Source organism: Engraulis encrasicolus, chromosome 24 (assembly GCF_034702125.1).
Source record: "Engraulis encrasicolus isolate BLACKSEA-1 chromosome 24, IST_EnEncr_1.0, whole genome shotgun sequence".
NCBI classification, from domain to species: domain Eukaryota; kingdom Metazoa; phylum Chordata; class Actinopteri; order Clupeiformes; family Engraulidae; genus Engraulis; species Engraulis encrasicolus.
This window is the reverse complement of record NC_085880.1, coordinates 19,523,750-19,540,680: the sequence shown is the minus strand read 5'-3', so window position 1 is coordinate 19,540,680 and position 16,931 is coordinate 19,523,750. Positions and strand designations below refer to the sequence as shown.

At 48.6% G+C, this 16,931-nt stretch overlaps 1 protein-coding gene across 5 annotated transcripts in view; it reads right to left on the bottom strand.

The window, feature by feature from the left end:
* Window positions 1-16,931, bottom strand: part of LOC134441292 (girdin-like) — a 100,914-nt gene that overhangs the window by 2,368 nt on the left and 81,615 nt on the right. Inside the window, exons 29-35 of one of the 5 annotated variants that reach the window (XM_063191543.1) lie at window positions 15,501-15,703; window positions 11,323-11,406; window positions 8,611-8,826; window positions 7,965-8,030; window positions 5,674-5,838; window positions 3,030-3,349; window positions 2,331-2,814 (exon numbers count right to left, since the gene is read on the bottom strand). In XM_063191543.1, coding sequence (XP_063047613.1) covers window positions 2,331-2,814; window positions 3,030-3,349; window positions 5,674-5,838; window positions 7,965-8,030; window positions 8,611-8,826; window positions 11,323-11,406; window positions 15,501-15,703 — 1,538 coding nt within the window. Of the gene's footprint in view, window positions 2,815-3,029; window positions 3,350-5,673; window positions 5,839-7,964; window positions 8,031-8,610; window positions 8,827-11,322; window positions 11,407-15,500; window positions 15,704-16,931 lie in introns of all 5 variants that reach the window. The other 4 variants (XM_063191539.1, XM_063191540.1, XM_063191541.1 and 1 more) reach the window with 4 other exon arrangements.

Below are 16,931 nucleotides of genomic sequence, written 5' to 3'. Positions count from 1 at the left end.
ACAAAGGCATGTCAAGAGTTTTAACCGGATAAACAAAAGCGCTATAGGTACATTTTTATTAATAGATAGAGATTTATATGTATGTACATGATAAATAAGGGATGCATTTAGCGCCACAGCGGGTGACTGACCACCACTGAAAGCAATCTGAAATAATAAATATTAAAAGCTACTAAACTACAACACTGACACCAACACAAATCACCTGCTATTGTTACACTGATTTCCTGCCACAGCCGTATCTAGTTGGATATGCTATGCTAGTGTTACGTGAATAAGTATTTGGCATTTTCTATAACCACTAGTAGCTCTGAAACCCACAAGCAAACACTACACGTTTAGAAAGCGGGTGATCATTTAACAAAAAAAGAAATAAAAGCAAAAATACCCCATATCTTCTCCAATGTTGCATTCAAGGAAAAACTCTAAAATGCTATTCTGTACAGCAAACATTATATATATATAGCAAAATCAACAACAAAAGACTTGTGGTGAATTGCATGTGCGTGTAACTGTGTATGTATGTGTGTGAATGTTGGCATTTGTTTTGTATGGGTGTACAGGCCACTTCATGGGTGATTGCTCTCCACACTGATTGTATTTTATGAGAACACGGTCAGCTCAATTGCAACCGCAACACTGTGTTTGACACCAAAGTGGAAGGAACACAAACAGAAAAACACACAACGTGAGGACCCATCATCACAGAACAAAAGAGGCAGAACACGACAAAAGATTCATTTTGATTAGTTCATCAAAATGGAGGTCAGTATCAACAACAACAACACGGTGACCTGCTGAAGCCATGCAGTGCGGTGAAGAAAGGCTATGCAACAGCCTTCAATAATGTGGACAAACAAAAGGTTAAGTTTTATGATAGATGAAGGGGGAAAAGGTTTTAAGTAATATACACTTTCCATACACCCAAAATCAATGACGCAAACAACAACTGACCAAGGAAGGCTTTGGGGAAAGCTTTTCTTAAAGAACTATGATTAGATGATCTGTAAAAAGGCCAAGTCATACTAACAGAGACTGGAAGAAGCTATTTCGCTTGTTCAACGTGCTCCTAAATAGCCCTTTATCAGGCATACCATCCAGGGACTTGCTCCACAAGCCTAATTGCTTAATTTAAATGTCAAAGTAGCACAGTCCAGGCTAAGTTTGGAACCAGCCGTGCGAGCATGGAGAAGGGTGACTTTAAGGGGAACATGGAATATTAATGATTCTTTTTAAGTGGTACATACTGCACAGTGCACAGGGATAGTGTTATTTGCGAAAGGCTTATAATCATACCAAGACACATTGTGGGAAGAAAAATTAAATATCAAAATCAAAACAAAAGGACAGAACAAACAAACAACCAACAAAGGACTTTCCATTGGTTCAGGAGTCGAGAGGAGGAGAGTGGAGTTTTACAATGTTGCACATGCAGGCAGGGAATAGTGTCCATACACAGTACCAGTCAAACCAGAGGGATCGATTTGATTGAACAGTTAGAGGTGGTCAAAGTCACACCAACGACTCCAAGAAACACCACACCAGAGAGTGAAAGCAATGTAGAGTGAACTTGGAGAAAAAGCCAGACAGTTGAAGACAACAGCAAAATAATAATGATAAAAATAATCATGAAAAAAAAACACAAAACAAAACAAAAAAGCCATGATTGGGTTAAAGCAATCATGCAGAGGTTGCACCTTGACCGAGAAAAAAATGAAAAGAAAAGAAGCAGGACATGTCGCACAGAGCGGCGGTCGGCACACCCAACATTTACACACAGCCATACTCATACCACAGTGCTTGGCTGTCATCTGAGCTCACTGAATTGGACTGGTCAGCAGCACCAATCACGTGATTACCAACGCCAACACCTCCCTCCCCGTCTGGCTTATGATTGGCCGCGCTGGCAGTTGATTTCAGCTGGCCGTTGGGCTTGTTGCCCTGGGCCGCTTGGCACGGGGCTTTGGGGTTGGGGTTGTTGGGTTTAAGCGGCGGGCCGCTGATGTTACTGACCAGGGAGGTGTTGAGGGAGAGGATGGCCTGGTTCTTACCCCCGCCACTCATGAACACCGACTCGCTAAAGATGGAGTCCATGAACACAGAGTCTACAGTGAACGAGGGCCCCAGAAAGGCCTCCAGGCTGGAGAGCTCGGGCTCCTCAGCGGCAGGGCCTGGGCCGGGGGCGTTACCAGTGCAGGGCATGCTGGCAGACTTGGGCAGCGGTGTGGTTTTGGTGGCGGGGGTGCTGGACTGTGGTGGCGTGGTGAGAGAGTGTGGGCGTGGGGTGGACAGGGACAGGGACAGGGAGGTGGGCAGGCGGTGGTACTCACTAGACTCCCCGGCACTGGTGGCCGAGCGCGCCACCTTGGAGGGCGGCTTGGGCGAGGGGTCGACGGACACGGGCTGCCGGCTGTCCTTGGAGAGCAGGTCGTGGATGCTGGTGCGCCGCGTGGTGCCCTCGGCCGTGGAGATGACGCTGCTGGCCCGGGGCAGGCCCGCGCCGGAGCCGGATGCGGCGGCGGCGCTGTCCAGGCGCTCGCACACAGACACGGCCTTGCTCTGGGACGACAGGCTGGAGCGCGGCGTGACTGAACCCTTCACCCGCGTGCTCTCCGCCTTGCGCAGGCTGGGCCGGCCAGGGCCCCCCGCGCGCGATTGGCCGGCCGAGTCTCCGCTGGAGCCGGTGCTGCTACTGACACGCCCGCTGGCCGAGCGCAGGATGCCCCGCCCCTTCACACGCTCCTTCTGCACATGCTCAATGCCGCCCGACAGGCGTGGGGAATCCACCGTCAGGTTCTCCTGGCTACCCGACTGCTGAGGGTGAGATGGAAAGACACACACACACACACACACACACACACACACACACACACACACACACACACACACACACACACACACACACACACACACACACACACACACACGCACACAAAATACATTAACTTTTAACAAACTCATGTCACTACATCACACCAACACCTAACATCTAGCACAGACAAGGGAGCTATGGGATTCGATCTAGTCACCTCCACAGGGGTATCTACACTCTCATCCAGGAACTGCTGCAGAGAGACTACCTCGCTGCCCAAGGAGCCGCCCTTCTTGCGGGCCGGGAGGGTGGCCGAGGTGCCCAGGCCCTGGCCCTGCTGGGGTCCCTTGCGGACCTGCAGGGGGCTGAGGCGTGAGGAGCGCAGGGAGGAGGAGGTGGTGGTGGTGGAGGAGGCGCAGGCGGAGGGCTGCTGCACGGGGCTGCTGCCGCTGGAGCCGACGTCCATCTCCAAGCTCAGGCTGAACTCCCCGCTGCTCTCGCTGTGCGGACGGCTCGTGTTGCCGTTTACCGTGCCGCCTGGAGGGGAGGGGAGGGGAGGGATGGAGGAGGAAGGAGGAAGGCCACAGACAGGAAGAGAACAAAGAAAGAAAGAAAGAAAGAAAGAAAGAAAGAAAGAAAGAAAGAAAGAAAGAACGAAAAAACAAAGAAAGAAAGACAGACAGAGAGAGAGAGAGAACAGAAACAAGCAAACAAAAGTCAGTGAGTGCCCGTTGAAACAAATCCGCAATGCACACCTGCATGCTGCACACAGTCTCCGTAGAATTAACCTTGATCCAAAAACAAACACAACAGTTGAATCAAACCACACCCCAAATCAAACAAACCACACAAGTGCCCATCACACCAAACAAAGGACATGCAACATTAGTAGTGGCATTAACCGTGAGCTATTAGAGTGAAGTTTGTACAATAGAGTTTATCTGAGATTATGAGGAGGATTATTGTTAGTGGATATGTAACCAGTCGGGGATTTGGCTTGTGTGTCTACATCGTTTGCCACCAGGCAAGTAGAGTAGATCACAGTAGAGTACTGTAGAGAAGAGTAGAGTAGGGTAGAGTAGACTAGAGTAGGGTAGGGTAGTGTAGGGTAGAGTAGGCAAGTAGTAAATGGATGGTTATTGTGTTTACACCAAGTACTGGTGGTCCTGCTACTATGGAGACGGAAAGGTCGAGAGGACTGGGGAGAGAATAGAACAGGCGCTTTTGGGGTTTTGTGTGTAAGGAAGAGGGGGGTGGAGGAGAGAAAGGGAGGAAGAGCGAAAGCGCGCGCGCGAGAGAGAGAAAGCGTGTGTGTGTGTGTGTGTGTGTGTGTGTGTGTGTGTGTGTGTGTGTGTGTGTGTGTGTGTGTGTGTGTGTGTGTGTGTGTGGGTGTGTGTGTGTGTGTGAGGGGCACTACATGAACACACGTCACACAGGGGTAGCAGATGGCACAAGCAGGCAGGCAGCATGGGCACCGTGCCACGCTTGGATCTGCACGCGCCCAGTGACAGACATTAGTGGAGGAGGGGAAGAGGAGGAGGGGAGGAGGAGGAGGAGGAGAGGAGGAAGAGAGGAGGAGGGAGGAAAGGAGGGGAGGAGAGGAGGGGAGGAGAGGAGGAAGGGAGGAGGAGAGAAGGGGAGGGGAGGAGAGGAGGAAGAGGAGTAGGGGAGGGGAGGACGAATACAGTAACTCTGCTTCCTGGAGAGTGGCCCAGAAGAACAGAGGGAGGTGACAGGAGGAGGATGAAGAGGTGTATTGTGGGAGACAAAAGGGGACCGTCTTAAGACCAGTGCACCAATGGGAGCATGACTTGGGAAGGAAGGACAAAAAGGGTGCATCCGAAACCTGTGGTACGCAGGCACTGCCTCCTTACCAGTTGCTACGACAACGCCCTGACCAGTAGCTTCTTTGTAGAAAGCTAGCCACTAGCAAGCACAATTGGGACGTACTATAGCACAGTCATTTACGTAACTAGGGGCCGCCCTTGATGGCACCAATGACTGGCTGTACAGTTGTCGAGCTCCTGCGGACGTCTGAGATAGAAGCCATCGTGTGCCTACTGCAAATATGATCAGATATAGAAAGTCATCCGGGTACCGTTCGCGTCTTGGTTGAAAGCTTACTAGGGTATTCATATTAACTACATAGGCACCTCCTTATCTTTTTTTTCTTTTTTAACACGGCAGTCAAGGAACGTATTTGAGTTGACAAAATAGAAAAGTTCCTTGACAGTACATTGTGATGAGAAGTGTAATGTGTGGTGACATTTCTGGTGACAGGTTAAGAAGTAATTAAATACATTCTGTTTTGCTTCATCCAACACATGAGACACAGATATGCCCAATGTGCAATGACATGATGTGTAGTGAGGCCCAAGTGAGACAGTCTCATGACAGGTAGTGACATTAGCAATTAACGCTGTGCTGCACCATCACCCACACCTGAGACAGACAGATAGACCGACCAACACACAGTGGTGCATTATGATGTACAGTGAAACGTGGTGACACCTCTGATGAGATTCTGTTGACAGGTTTCGTAGTGGTAATTAACAGTGTGCTGCACCCAACACCTGAGACAGACAGACAGACAGACGGACGGACGGACGGAGAGATGGGGGGTGGGGGGCGTTGTTGTTTGCAGGGCTCTAAATTAACGTTTTTCATCACCAGCCAAAATGGCTAGTAGATGTTAACCTTGCTACCCAAACACACATTCACTAATGGGTCAAAGCAGCTGGTAAGTTGGTCTTTACTACCACCCAAACTGACATTTCAGCAGCATTTGGCTGGTGTTAATTTAGAGCCCTGGGGGGTTAGTGTCCAGTGGCAGACGGGGCGTGCAGGGTTGAGCCACTTACTACTACAGATGCTACAGGGTACCCTGCAGAGGGTGGAGGAGGAGGAGGAGGAGGAGGCGAATGGGGAGGAGGCAGAGGAGGGAGGAGGATGAGGATGATGATGAGGAGGAGGATGATGAAGAGGAGGTCTCCCCAGAGCTCTGCTAATGAGCTGCAGCGCTGACACTGCGGGGAGCAACACAACACAACACAACACACATCTGGGTTGGGACACATTAATACGGCAAATTTATGCATGTATTATTAAACACACGCACACGCACACACACACACACACGCACGCGCACACTCTTTTGGTAACAAAAGGTCCTGTCAAGTTGTAACTGCTAGACTCCAGACATAAACAATCAAAAGCAGAGCAAGGCTGATTAGGCAGACAGACAGACTTCAGACTTACACAGATGTACAGACAGACAGACTTCAGACTTAAACACAGACGTACAAAGCAAGTCCCTGGGGGGCAGCAGAGAGCAACCATAGATGAGCAGTGCTCTCTTCTGCTGCTCTGCCATGTCCCACATTTTAAAGGTGCACTGTGTAATATTTTTATTGTTTATTTCCAGAATTCATACTACGCATTCACACCTTTTTCATGAATGACTTTTTCACCTCTTTCATTATGACTGGAAAAATTGCATTGGGGAGCTTCTCCATTGCCTGCCATTTTGAATTTCCAAAAAATGTTTTGCTACAAAACTTACTGTACTTTGATCATATTAGTAAATGTTAATTTATTATTTTGTAAATATTCATGAAAAGATCCAATTTGGCAGTAGACAGACAGCACAGTTTCAATGAGCAGCATAGTTGCAATACCTATTATGGCCACCATCCTACACAGTGCACCTTTCATTTTATTTTTATTGATTTAAAGCACAGAGATGGTATATTAACGTAACATTAAAAAATGCAAATACACAACATTGTAGACCAAGTTCCATCATTAGTCCCTGGACAGTGTGATGGTCTCACAGCAGGGCTCTAAATTAACTTTGTTCACCACCAGACAAATGGTTGATTGGGCTTAAAATTGACGTCACTTCCACCGATTTCATGGGACCTCAACTGCGTTTTTAGCTGAAAATTTTAGCATGTAATCCAATGGCAGTATCAAAATGACATTTTGATCCCCTTTGAATTGTGCCACGAGCTCCACATATGTTCCTTCTGATATTTTTGTATAATTGTTCGTAGAGTTGGCTGGTGTTAATTTTAGAGTCCCGTCTCTCAGACCAAAGCATGTGAGGTCTACGCTGCCCCTTTCCCCCTGTGGGGTCCTGTCCTGTTGTCGTCTGTTTCTGCAGTGTGTCTGATGTGCACTGTGCTGATGAGAGAGAGGGGAGCGCCTCAACCTTGCATAACCTAGTCTGCATGGTGCTGACTACACATGGAGATGCAAAGGCAGGATTGGCTTTTTTGCAGATACAGGAAATGAGTTGCCTTGACAAAATGGAAATACAGCACTTTGTACTTTTTTTGTCATGTTGAGAGACACGCAAGCACACACGCACATATGCGCGGGGCGCACACACACACACACACACACACACACGCACACGCCCACGCCCACACACGGCTGTGTGTGAGTGAGACAGATGGATGACGCTGAGCTTTCTAAAGCAGGAGATGAGAGACAGGTGAGGTAAGAAGGCGAGGAGGTCACGGCACTGTTTACCAACAGCCAAGTTCAGCAGATGGCATCCCGCTAAGTAAGCAGACAGTCCCAATTAGCACGCGGAACAAACCGGCTCTCTTTTCCCTCTCCTTCCGTGTCCTCAAGTGTGACAATTTGTAACACTCCTGGTTGTGTGCAACTGAAGTTAAGCTTAGGCCATAAACACAAACACCTCATGGACACCTCACGACCCTCCACACATGAAGCCGGTCTTAAAAGCCCAGATCAATGAGGCATGAGCACGAAGAGATTTTTGCGACAAGCATTGTATTGTACAATGCCGTACTGCCGACAAAAGTTGTCATCCTATGTGTCTCTGTTCATGTTGTGTAAATCCTGCTATATGTTATTATTATCCTGTTGGTTAGAGGTCATCATCCTGTTCTTGGCCGGATTATCCATATGGGCCAGTGGCACAGCGCCCAGGGGTACCAACCATTTTTTGACCAAAGGGGCACCACATGACACAAACTTTACAAGTATTGTTCATAAAGGGGGCATCTCGAGGTATACTCTGGAGTAGTCAAAACACACATTAGCTTAATACGGTCATCATCCAGCAAAGGTGTTAATTAATTAATATTAATATTAATGAATGTGTGGATTGTCTGCTCACCTTGTGATCGAGTTTCGTTGCGTCCCTCTGAGGATGTAGGGGTCACGTCTTCATAGGAGGAGTTGTCTGGTGGAGAGGAAACACATTCAATGTAGCAATCAGTTAACAAACAGACATATGAAAATAGTTTGCCATTAGCCTGTTGGTTAGGAGGAGTTGTCTGGTGGAGAGGAAATGTTTAGATGACAGGGCAGAGCAGCACACATAAAGGGCGAACAAACAGGGCAGTGGATAGCAGAGCTTTAAATAGCATGACGATTGCAGCACAAGTACACAATAGGTCATTCGTATTTTTCTGTCTTAAACAGCCTGAACAAATATCATTTACTTTGCACACATCTAAATGTCCTAAAGGGGGCCCTGGTCTATAGCTAAAAATATGATTCCCTAAAAGCTCCACCAAACCAAAGTATTTACTTTTAATTCCCTTTAACGCTCATTAATGTGGGTAGGGACAGTCTAGCATCTAAGCACTGCATGGCCTTGGCATGTAGGTATGTACCTCTCGTCCTGCTAAAACATATGTAGAACTAAGCAGTGCATGGCCTTGGCATGTGCGGTATTGATGTACCTTTCTTCTTGCTAACACATAGATATGTGTTAAGTGCTGCATGGCCTTGGTATGAACAGTATGCACTGTATGTACCTTTCTTCTTGTTCTTCTGCTTGGCCTGGCGGTGTCCGCTGGGTAGGGTGAGCGTGGCGTAGTTGATGGCGGTGGTGGAGTAGGCCATGGAGCCCATCTCCTTCATGCGCTGGCCCCCGGGGGCCTCCTCCTCCTCGTGGCCCTCCAGTTGGTCCGTGCTGCCGTGGTCCCACTGGCCACCAGACTGGGCCATCGTGGCCAGCAGGTCATTCATGGCTGCGGAGCGGAGGGGGGGAGGGGCATGATGGGAGAGGAGAGGAGCAGTGGGGGAGAGGGGGAGATGGAGAGCGGTGTATGATGGGAGAGGAGTGGTGGTGAAGAGGAGGAGAGAGGGGTGTATGATGGGAGAGGAGCGGAGGGGGAGAGGGGGATGAGGGGTGTATGATGGGAGAGGAGAGGAGTGGAGGGGGAGAGGGGGATGAGGGGTGTATGATGGGAGAGGAGAGGAGGGGGAGAGGGGGATGAGGGGTGTATGATGGGAGAGGAGAGGAGGGGGAGAGGAGGAGAGAGGGGTGTATGATGGGAGAGGAGCGGAGGGGGAGAGGGGGATGAGGGGTGTATGATGGGAGAGGAGAGGAGTGGAGGGGGAGAGGGGGACAGATTAGGGACTGCTGCAACACATGGTACTGCAGTGTATACCCCCATATACAACCCAACTAGAGAGGGCAGTGGAATGGACTTGAGAGGGGGACACTGCAGAACCCACAGAGAGAGAGAGAGAGAGAGAGAGAGAGAGAGGGAGAGAGAGAGAACAGAGAGAGAGAGAGAGAGAGAGAGAGAGGGAGAGAGAGAGAACAGAGAGATGGGGAGAGAGACAGTACTTGAGGGAGAACAGGCAAGAGAGAGAGAGAGAGAGAGAGAGCGAGAGAGATGGAGAGAGAGAGAGAGAGAGAGATGGACAGAGATAGAGATAGAGACATACAGAGAGAGAAAGAGATATTCTGATTGGCGGAGAGCGAGCGGAGATGAGCGGTGCGGTGCGGTGCGGTCATGCACGGGCCTCTGGCGCCTCATGCCACTGGCCTGAGACACACAGACAGCAGCCATGCTAGTGAGCATGCTCAGAGCTGAAATGCAGCCACGCAACACAAGAGAAGAGGAGAGAGAGAGAGAGAGGGAGAGAGAGAGAGAGAGAGAGAGAGAGAAAGAGAGAAGAATATTCAGGAAAACATAAGACTGACAGAAAATGGAGAGAGAGAGAGAGAGAGAGAGAGAGAGAGAGAGAGAGAGAGAGAGAGAGAGAGAGAGAGAGAGAGAGAGAGAGAGAGAGAGAGCGAGAGCGAGAGAGAGACTAAAGCACAAACAAACACAATCGCCGGAGGAACGAAAAACACCAACACTTACAAGACTCGGCTCACATCACATACAATACAATAAAGGAGAATGAAAGATAGAACAAAGAAAAAGATGGAAAGAAAAAAAACTACACAATAGAAGACGGTTTGACAGACACGAGAACTGAAGAATATATATGGGACTGGGACAAACACAACTGAAAAGGAGAAGAAAAAGACAGGAAAGAGAGAGAAAGACAGAGAGTCTGCACGCTCCATTTCATTCCCAACATGGTGGCTGAGCTGAGCAGAGCGGAGGGCAGTCGATGCAGAGTGTGAGGGGTGGGAGTGGAGATGGAGGTGCCAGTGCTGCTAGCAGTGGTAGCCATGCTTGCACAGCAACATAGTGAGCAACACGACACTCACACTCAACACCCACTCACAGCACACACAGAACTAGCGCCACAGCAAAACACAGACCACTCACATACACACACCCCTCACTCACATACAAAAATCTCTCTCTCACACACACACACACACACTCAGAGATGGCACACGGTACACAACACCAACGTCTATCCATGGTCTAGTACCACCAGTGCTTAATTTGAGAGGGAGCAAGGGGGAGCTAGCTCCGGAACCTCAGACGAGAGCTCCGGAACCTTGGATAGAACCTCATGGAAAGACATCACAGACCCCCCCTCTGGGGAGAGCCACCCATCCTCTGCGCTCTGAGACCTCCCGCTTGACAAATTAAGCACTGAGTACCACTAAAGCTACTTCACAAAGCACAAGTGTTAGCTGGACACTACAAGTGTACTACAAGTTAGCTGGTTACTACATGTATACTATCGGTTAGCTGTATGTGTACTACCAGTTAATTAACTAGCTACAAGTGTACTACAGGTTAGCTGTTTACTATAAGTGTACTACCTATCAGCTAGATACGGGTGTACTACAGGTTAGCTGGCTACTACAGTGTTAAGGGGGGTTAGCGAAATGTTTAAGGGTCATCTTGTATCTACCACGCGTCTATGGCTATACGTCATAATACTGGGCTATGTTAATCTCAGTCAAAACACTTCTTTTGCGCATTATTTCCTATAGTCGCTCTTATAGTATGTGCATATTCGAATCAGAACAGTGCCATCTTTGTTTTTTGACTTTTTGTGCAAGCATGCATCATTATGGTCCTAAAGCAGGGAAAATAAAGGTGTCTTAACGCGTTCTGACCAAGCAAGTGCTTAGTGACGTGCATGACGGTGAGGTAAAGCGGAGATCAACTCTTTTGGCAAGAACGAAAGAGGACTAAGCACAGAAACTACCAGCGGAGGAAGAGCAGGGGTCGGCGGCAGGCGTACAGCCAGGGGAGGGGGAGTGTTTGGAGGGAGAGGGGTGGGGTGGGGTGTTGGCTAAACTGCCAGAGAGATCTTACACATGGAGCGGCGATAGATGGCCTTCTCTTTGTCTTTGTCCTTGGGCCTGTTCCGCATAAAGGGCAACCTCTTCAGGGCCGTCACTGGACAGCCAAGCGAGAAGAGGAGGATGAAGAGGAGGACGAGGACGAGGAGGACGAGAAGAAACGCAATGACCGCGGGGGAGAAGATGGAGGACAATAAAAGAAATAGAACAGAAAAATAAAAAGGGAAGAGGGGAGAGAACAAATGGACGTTAACAATGCTGAGGAGTTGGGGGATTAAAATAAATTGCACCAGAGACTGTGTTGACAAACATACACACACTATCTTGCATCACACCACACGCATGCAAGCACGCACGCACGCACGCACGCACAATATCTGTTGCGCTCTCTCACTCTCTCTCACTTTGTCACAGACACACACGCGCACACACACACACACACACACCCACCCACCCATCCACCCACTCACACAGTCCAACGCCAGACACACCCACAGCCACACACAATCAACCTGACAGGGACATGTAGATCACCACCACACACAGAACACACATGAGAAAACACTGGGATGGCTGTGAAAGGAGGCCGTCAGAACCCCCAGACAATATGCTAGCCAGCCAAACACTTCACAGGGACACCACACACAAAAGAGGTGATGTTTTTATTAAAGGGTGCAATTGAGGGGACAATATTTGGGGGGGGGGGTGTTGGGAGAGGGGAGAAAACCAAGGGAACTGCAACGCAGCACAAGGAATGCAGAACAGCAGCTTTTGTTGAAAATGTCCGGAGAAATTCGACTCGGAGGGTCTGAGAACTTTTTTTTTAAGGTCTTAAAACTTCCTCCAAGAGAGTCCAGAGCTGTGATATGCGCTGCCCAGGGCTGGATTAAGATGACCCGAGGCCCCCAGGCTACAGCTTGTGATAGGTCCCCCGCAGAAGACAAACTCTGCTACAAAAATTTGTGTCACAAAACCGCTTTCACTTACAAAAAATTCTGAGCTAGAAATTAAGGATAATGTGTTTGCCAAATGAACTGAGCAAGTGATAACATTCTCAATACCGCATTTGCAATTCAGCAAAATTGTTTCCCACTCTTTGGACAATTGGGGGCCCACTGGTAGGTGGGGGGCCCTAGGTTGATGCCATATCTAGCCTGTGTAGTAATCCGGCCCTGGTGCAGCCATATGAATGGAGACTCAAACTGGGTGGAGACTCAAACTGTTTAACTCTACGAACCAGCAGTGGCGCCAGTCCAGTGGTTTAAATCTCCACATAACACTGACACTGGCTTTAGAAACTGACGACTTTTCACCGTGAAGCCTGAATGGGAGGGACAGAGATATAGGAGGGGGTATAGGATGGATACGTCAGTTCTTTAAAAGCCGTTTGTGTCTTTGGAGACGTCTTTTTGCTAACCATTTAAGCTGCAGTGGCTCAGGGAAGTATCTAGGGGAGCAAAGCACTGGAGAGAGAGGGACACTGAAGAAGAGGAACAGAAAAACAGGACTATAAAAAAACACAGTGACTGGCTTTGTGTGACAGCGTAAGTAGTGGGAGAGCTGGGCTGCTCCTAACAAGTGATGCATTGCACCTTTTAATAGGTATGGACACAAAACGATGGATCACAATGTGTTTCCCATGCCCCTGTGGAATGGGACGGGACAGGACACGACGGCCATGGAACCCAACCCTACACCCAACTCAACCCAACCACCCAACCCAGCCCCAAACCTTACACCCAACTCAACACCCAATCTAAACTAACCACCCACCACCCAACCACCCGTAACCCAACCACCAACTCAACCCAACACCCAACCCCCAACCAAAACTAACCATCCACCACCCAACCACCCAGCCACCAACTCAACCCAACCCCCAATCTAAAGTAACCACCCACCACCCAAATCAACCCAACACCCAACCTAAACTAACAACCCAACACCCAAACCACCCGCCACCCAGCCACCCAACTCAACCCAACCCAAACCAACACCAAACCTAAACTAATAACCCAACACTCAAACCAACCACCCAAACCAACCAACCACCACCTAACCCAACCCCCAACCCAACCACCCACCACCTCACCCAACTACCCACCACCTAACCCAACCCAACTACCCACCACCTAACCTAACGTAACCCAACACAAACCCAACTCGCCACACAACCACCCGCCACTTAACCCAACCCAACTACCCCGAATCCAACACCCAACCCAACCACACACGCCACCTAACCAAACCCAACCCCACCTCAGACCCCAGTCCCTCTCCCAACACCCAACCCAACCTAACACCCAACCCAACCCAACCACCCGCCACCCAAGCCAACCACCCACCACCTAACCCAACTCAACATAACCCCACCATCCGCTACCCAACCTAACCCAAAACCTAACCTCACCGTCCGCCACCCAATTCAACTTCCGACCACCAACCACCCGCCACCTAACCCCGAGCCAATCCAACACCCAACCCCCCGCCATCCAATCACCATGGAACACAACCCAACCACCCTCCTACCAACCTACCTAACCAAACCACCCAATGCAACCACCATGGAACCCAACTGAACACCCAACCCAACCCCGCCCCGTCTCGGACCCCAGTCCCTCTCCCCTTGTCCATACCAGTCGACGAACCCGCTGATTGGGTGTGCTGCAATCTCTTCCCTTTTGCCAGAGAAAGAAAAAAACAACACAAAGCAACACAACATGTGTTAGGCCCCACACCTGCAGAGCGATCACAAATACACACAGAAGAAGAAAAGAGAAAATCCTCCACATTTCCAGTTAGAGGATGACAGTGAGGCACACCTTTGCACCCGTTACATCACACACTGACACATTTGCTGTTTTCCATGACCTACGCTGTCTGACAAAACTAACTCTGTAACAAACTAACAGAGTGGAAAGAACAGGAGTGGACAGGAAGAGGGCTGGGTGGGTGCATTGACGGTTTGGCCGTCTAAAAATGACCTGCAGTAAAAAATGATCAAGCTGACATGACAGTTCTCTTATTATGACAGTAGGGGAAGTCTCTGTAAGGACTGGAGCAGAGAAATGTATTCTGTAATGCAGTGGTTCCTATTTTTCCTAAAATCTAATGTAAATCACAGGAAAACATGTATAACCCATTCAAGTCAATATTGTTACTAAGAATGTATGGAAGGTTCTAAAAGCATACATCAAGGTTTCATACAAACAGACCCTTTTGTCTGCAACCCCCCCTGCCGTACCTCTGCGACCCCCAGTTTGGGAACCACTGCTGTAATGTAATAGAAGTTGCACTATCACTTTGTCTCTTCACTCAGTCCGCTGCCAGGAAGCCGTCTTCTATTCTGGGAGCTGTGTACTGTTTGTGCAAACTTGCACTATCTTAAAACTGAAACGGAGGCTATGCAAAATGCATGACCTCCTAGTGCTACTGCACATAGCCAGAGGGTAACGGCAGGAGCCTGTGCTGACTGCCCTGCAGAGACTGATTTGCTTACACAATACCTCTTTGCCTACAAATCATTACAAAAATACACTGATTTACTAATATTTCAAAATTTGAATTTACTTGTCACTTTCTAGCTCTTTTTAGCTACATGTGCTGCAAGTCATTTTACACTATGCTTATTCTGTAAACTGAGCTTAACTGAGCTTAACTGAACAATCTGACACTAAGCCAGGTCTGGCTAGACCAGGCCAACCCATAACCAGATCAGGGCCAGGCCATCAGAGAGACACAGCTAATATTAATCAGGGTGGTAGCCTGGTTCCCTCTGGGAGACAGGGGCTGTCTCTACACCTCTTTGCATCTATATCATTGCTCTCCCTTTGTGTTTAGTTCCCCATTTTGATCTTATTTTCTCATCACCCATTTTCCGTTCAGCAAATATTATACATTTCTGTAAATAAAACACCTCTAGAGTCCTTGAAGAGCCTGCCTGGTGACTTCTGCAATAAATGTTATGAAGTTCACATGTATTTGTAAGACAGGCAGGCCAGCCAGTTCATAACCACCCTCCCTCCCCAGGGGTGCATTTCTCGAAACCATGGTTGCTAATTATGTTAGCTACTTTGTTGTTTTCAATGCAACTTCCCACCGGCAACTACCTAAGTCGCTAACTGGCTTGCAACAACACTTTGGGGAAATGCACCCCAGAGCAGGTCCAGGACACTAGAGGGAGACACTCACTGTTGCCCCTCCGCTGGTTTAGCGCGTCCTCCAGTGAGTTGGAGCCAGAGCCCACGGAGGAGCTGTCTTGGCTGTCCTGCAGAGGCACGGACAGGAAGCCCTCGCCAGAGTCCGAGCGCGTCGGCGTCAACGTCAGGGAGCGCATCCTCTCTCGCTTAGGCTTGATCAACTTCTTCATCTTCAGAGTGATCCAGTTGCCTCGTCTGGAGAAGAAGAGGGAGGGAGGGAGGGGTGTGTGTGTGCAAGAGAGAGAGAGAGAGAGAGAGAGAGAGAGAGAGAGAGAGAGAGAGAGAGAGAAAGAAAGACAGAAAGAAAGACAGAAAGAAAGAAAGAAAGAAAGAATGTTTAAGTGTAGGACAGGGAATAAAAAGAGACAGAGAGAGAGTTGGGTTGTCTAAGTGCTGCATTAGATCAACGTTGGGTACAGCAAATGAAATGTGCAGCCGTTTGGCATTTGGCAATGATGCGCCTTGAGAACACCCAGCCTCTCAGCAACACGCCTGCAGTGGCCGACACACAATGTCATGCAGCAAGAGCAAGACACACGAGGACACACGAGGACAGAACAGACGCACGCCAGACGCACGGCACCATCAACATGATAAATGAGGAATACGGCAACATTCATTTATTCATTTATCAGACAAGGGTCACTTATAACACGGCTCTAAATGTTGCATATGCTTAAATGCTATGGAGATTTAGTCCCCCATTTATCTACCTCTGAACTTATATGATATATGTTCTTATATTAAATATTTACTTATGATTTACTTATATATACACAACATTAATTCACTTATGTATTTGTAAAGCTAGTCGGCAAGTGCTTTGTTGGCTGGGGTAAGGATGAGGGCACGATAACAGCCTTATCAACACTGCAGGAGTTTAGCATGCAGAGAGATAGAGAGGTGGTGAACAGAACACACAACAAAACAAATACCTGCTCATCCAGGCTCTGAAACGTGATCACAGAATTCGCCAATTACTCACAGTCCCACCAGACAGTCTTACACAATACACCGCTTTGCTAAATAGCTATTACTATTACAAATATAGCTGCAAGCAGCAATGCGGGGCCAAGCAGTAAAGTTGCCAAAGTCGCCACGGCAACAAAAGGAGCTGCAGCGCCCCCTTTGGCCCAAAATGTTGGCAATGTTGGTGTGCATTCCTTGGAGGGGAGTGTGATCACATGAACCAAGTTTAGTTTGAATCCGTTGAAGAGCTGCCGAGATATGAGCTCACTTCCTGTTACCTGTTGGTGGCGCTAGAGAGTTTGAGCTTGGGGTCTGGATTTTTTTGTGGGAGGTCATGGGATGGACTAGTATGTGGGAAAAAAATCCTAACAGAATTTGACAAACGATTGCTGAGGTATGACCTCACTTCCTGTTTCACCACTTTTACCACAATTTTGATTGGCTGTCACCCTCA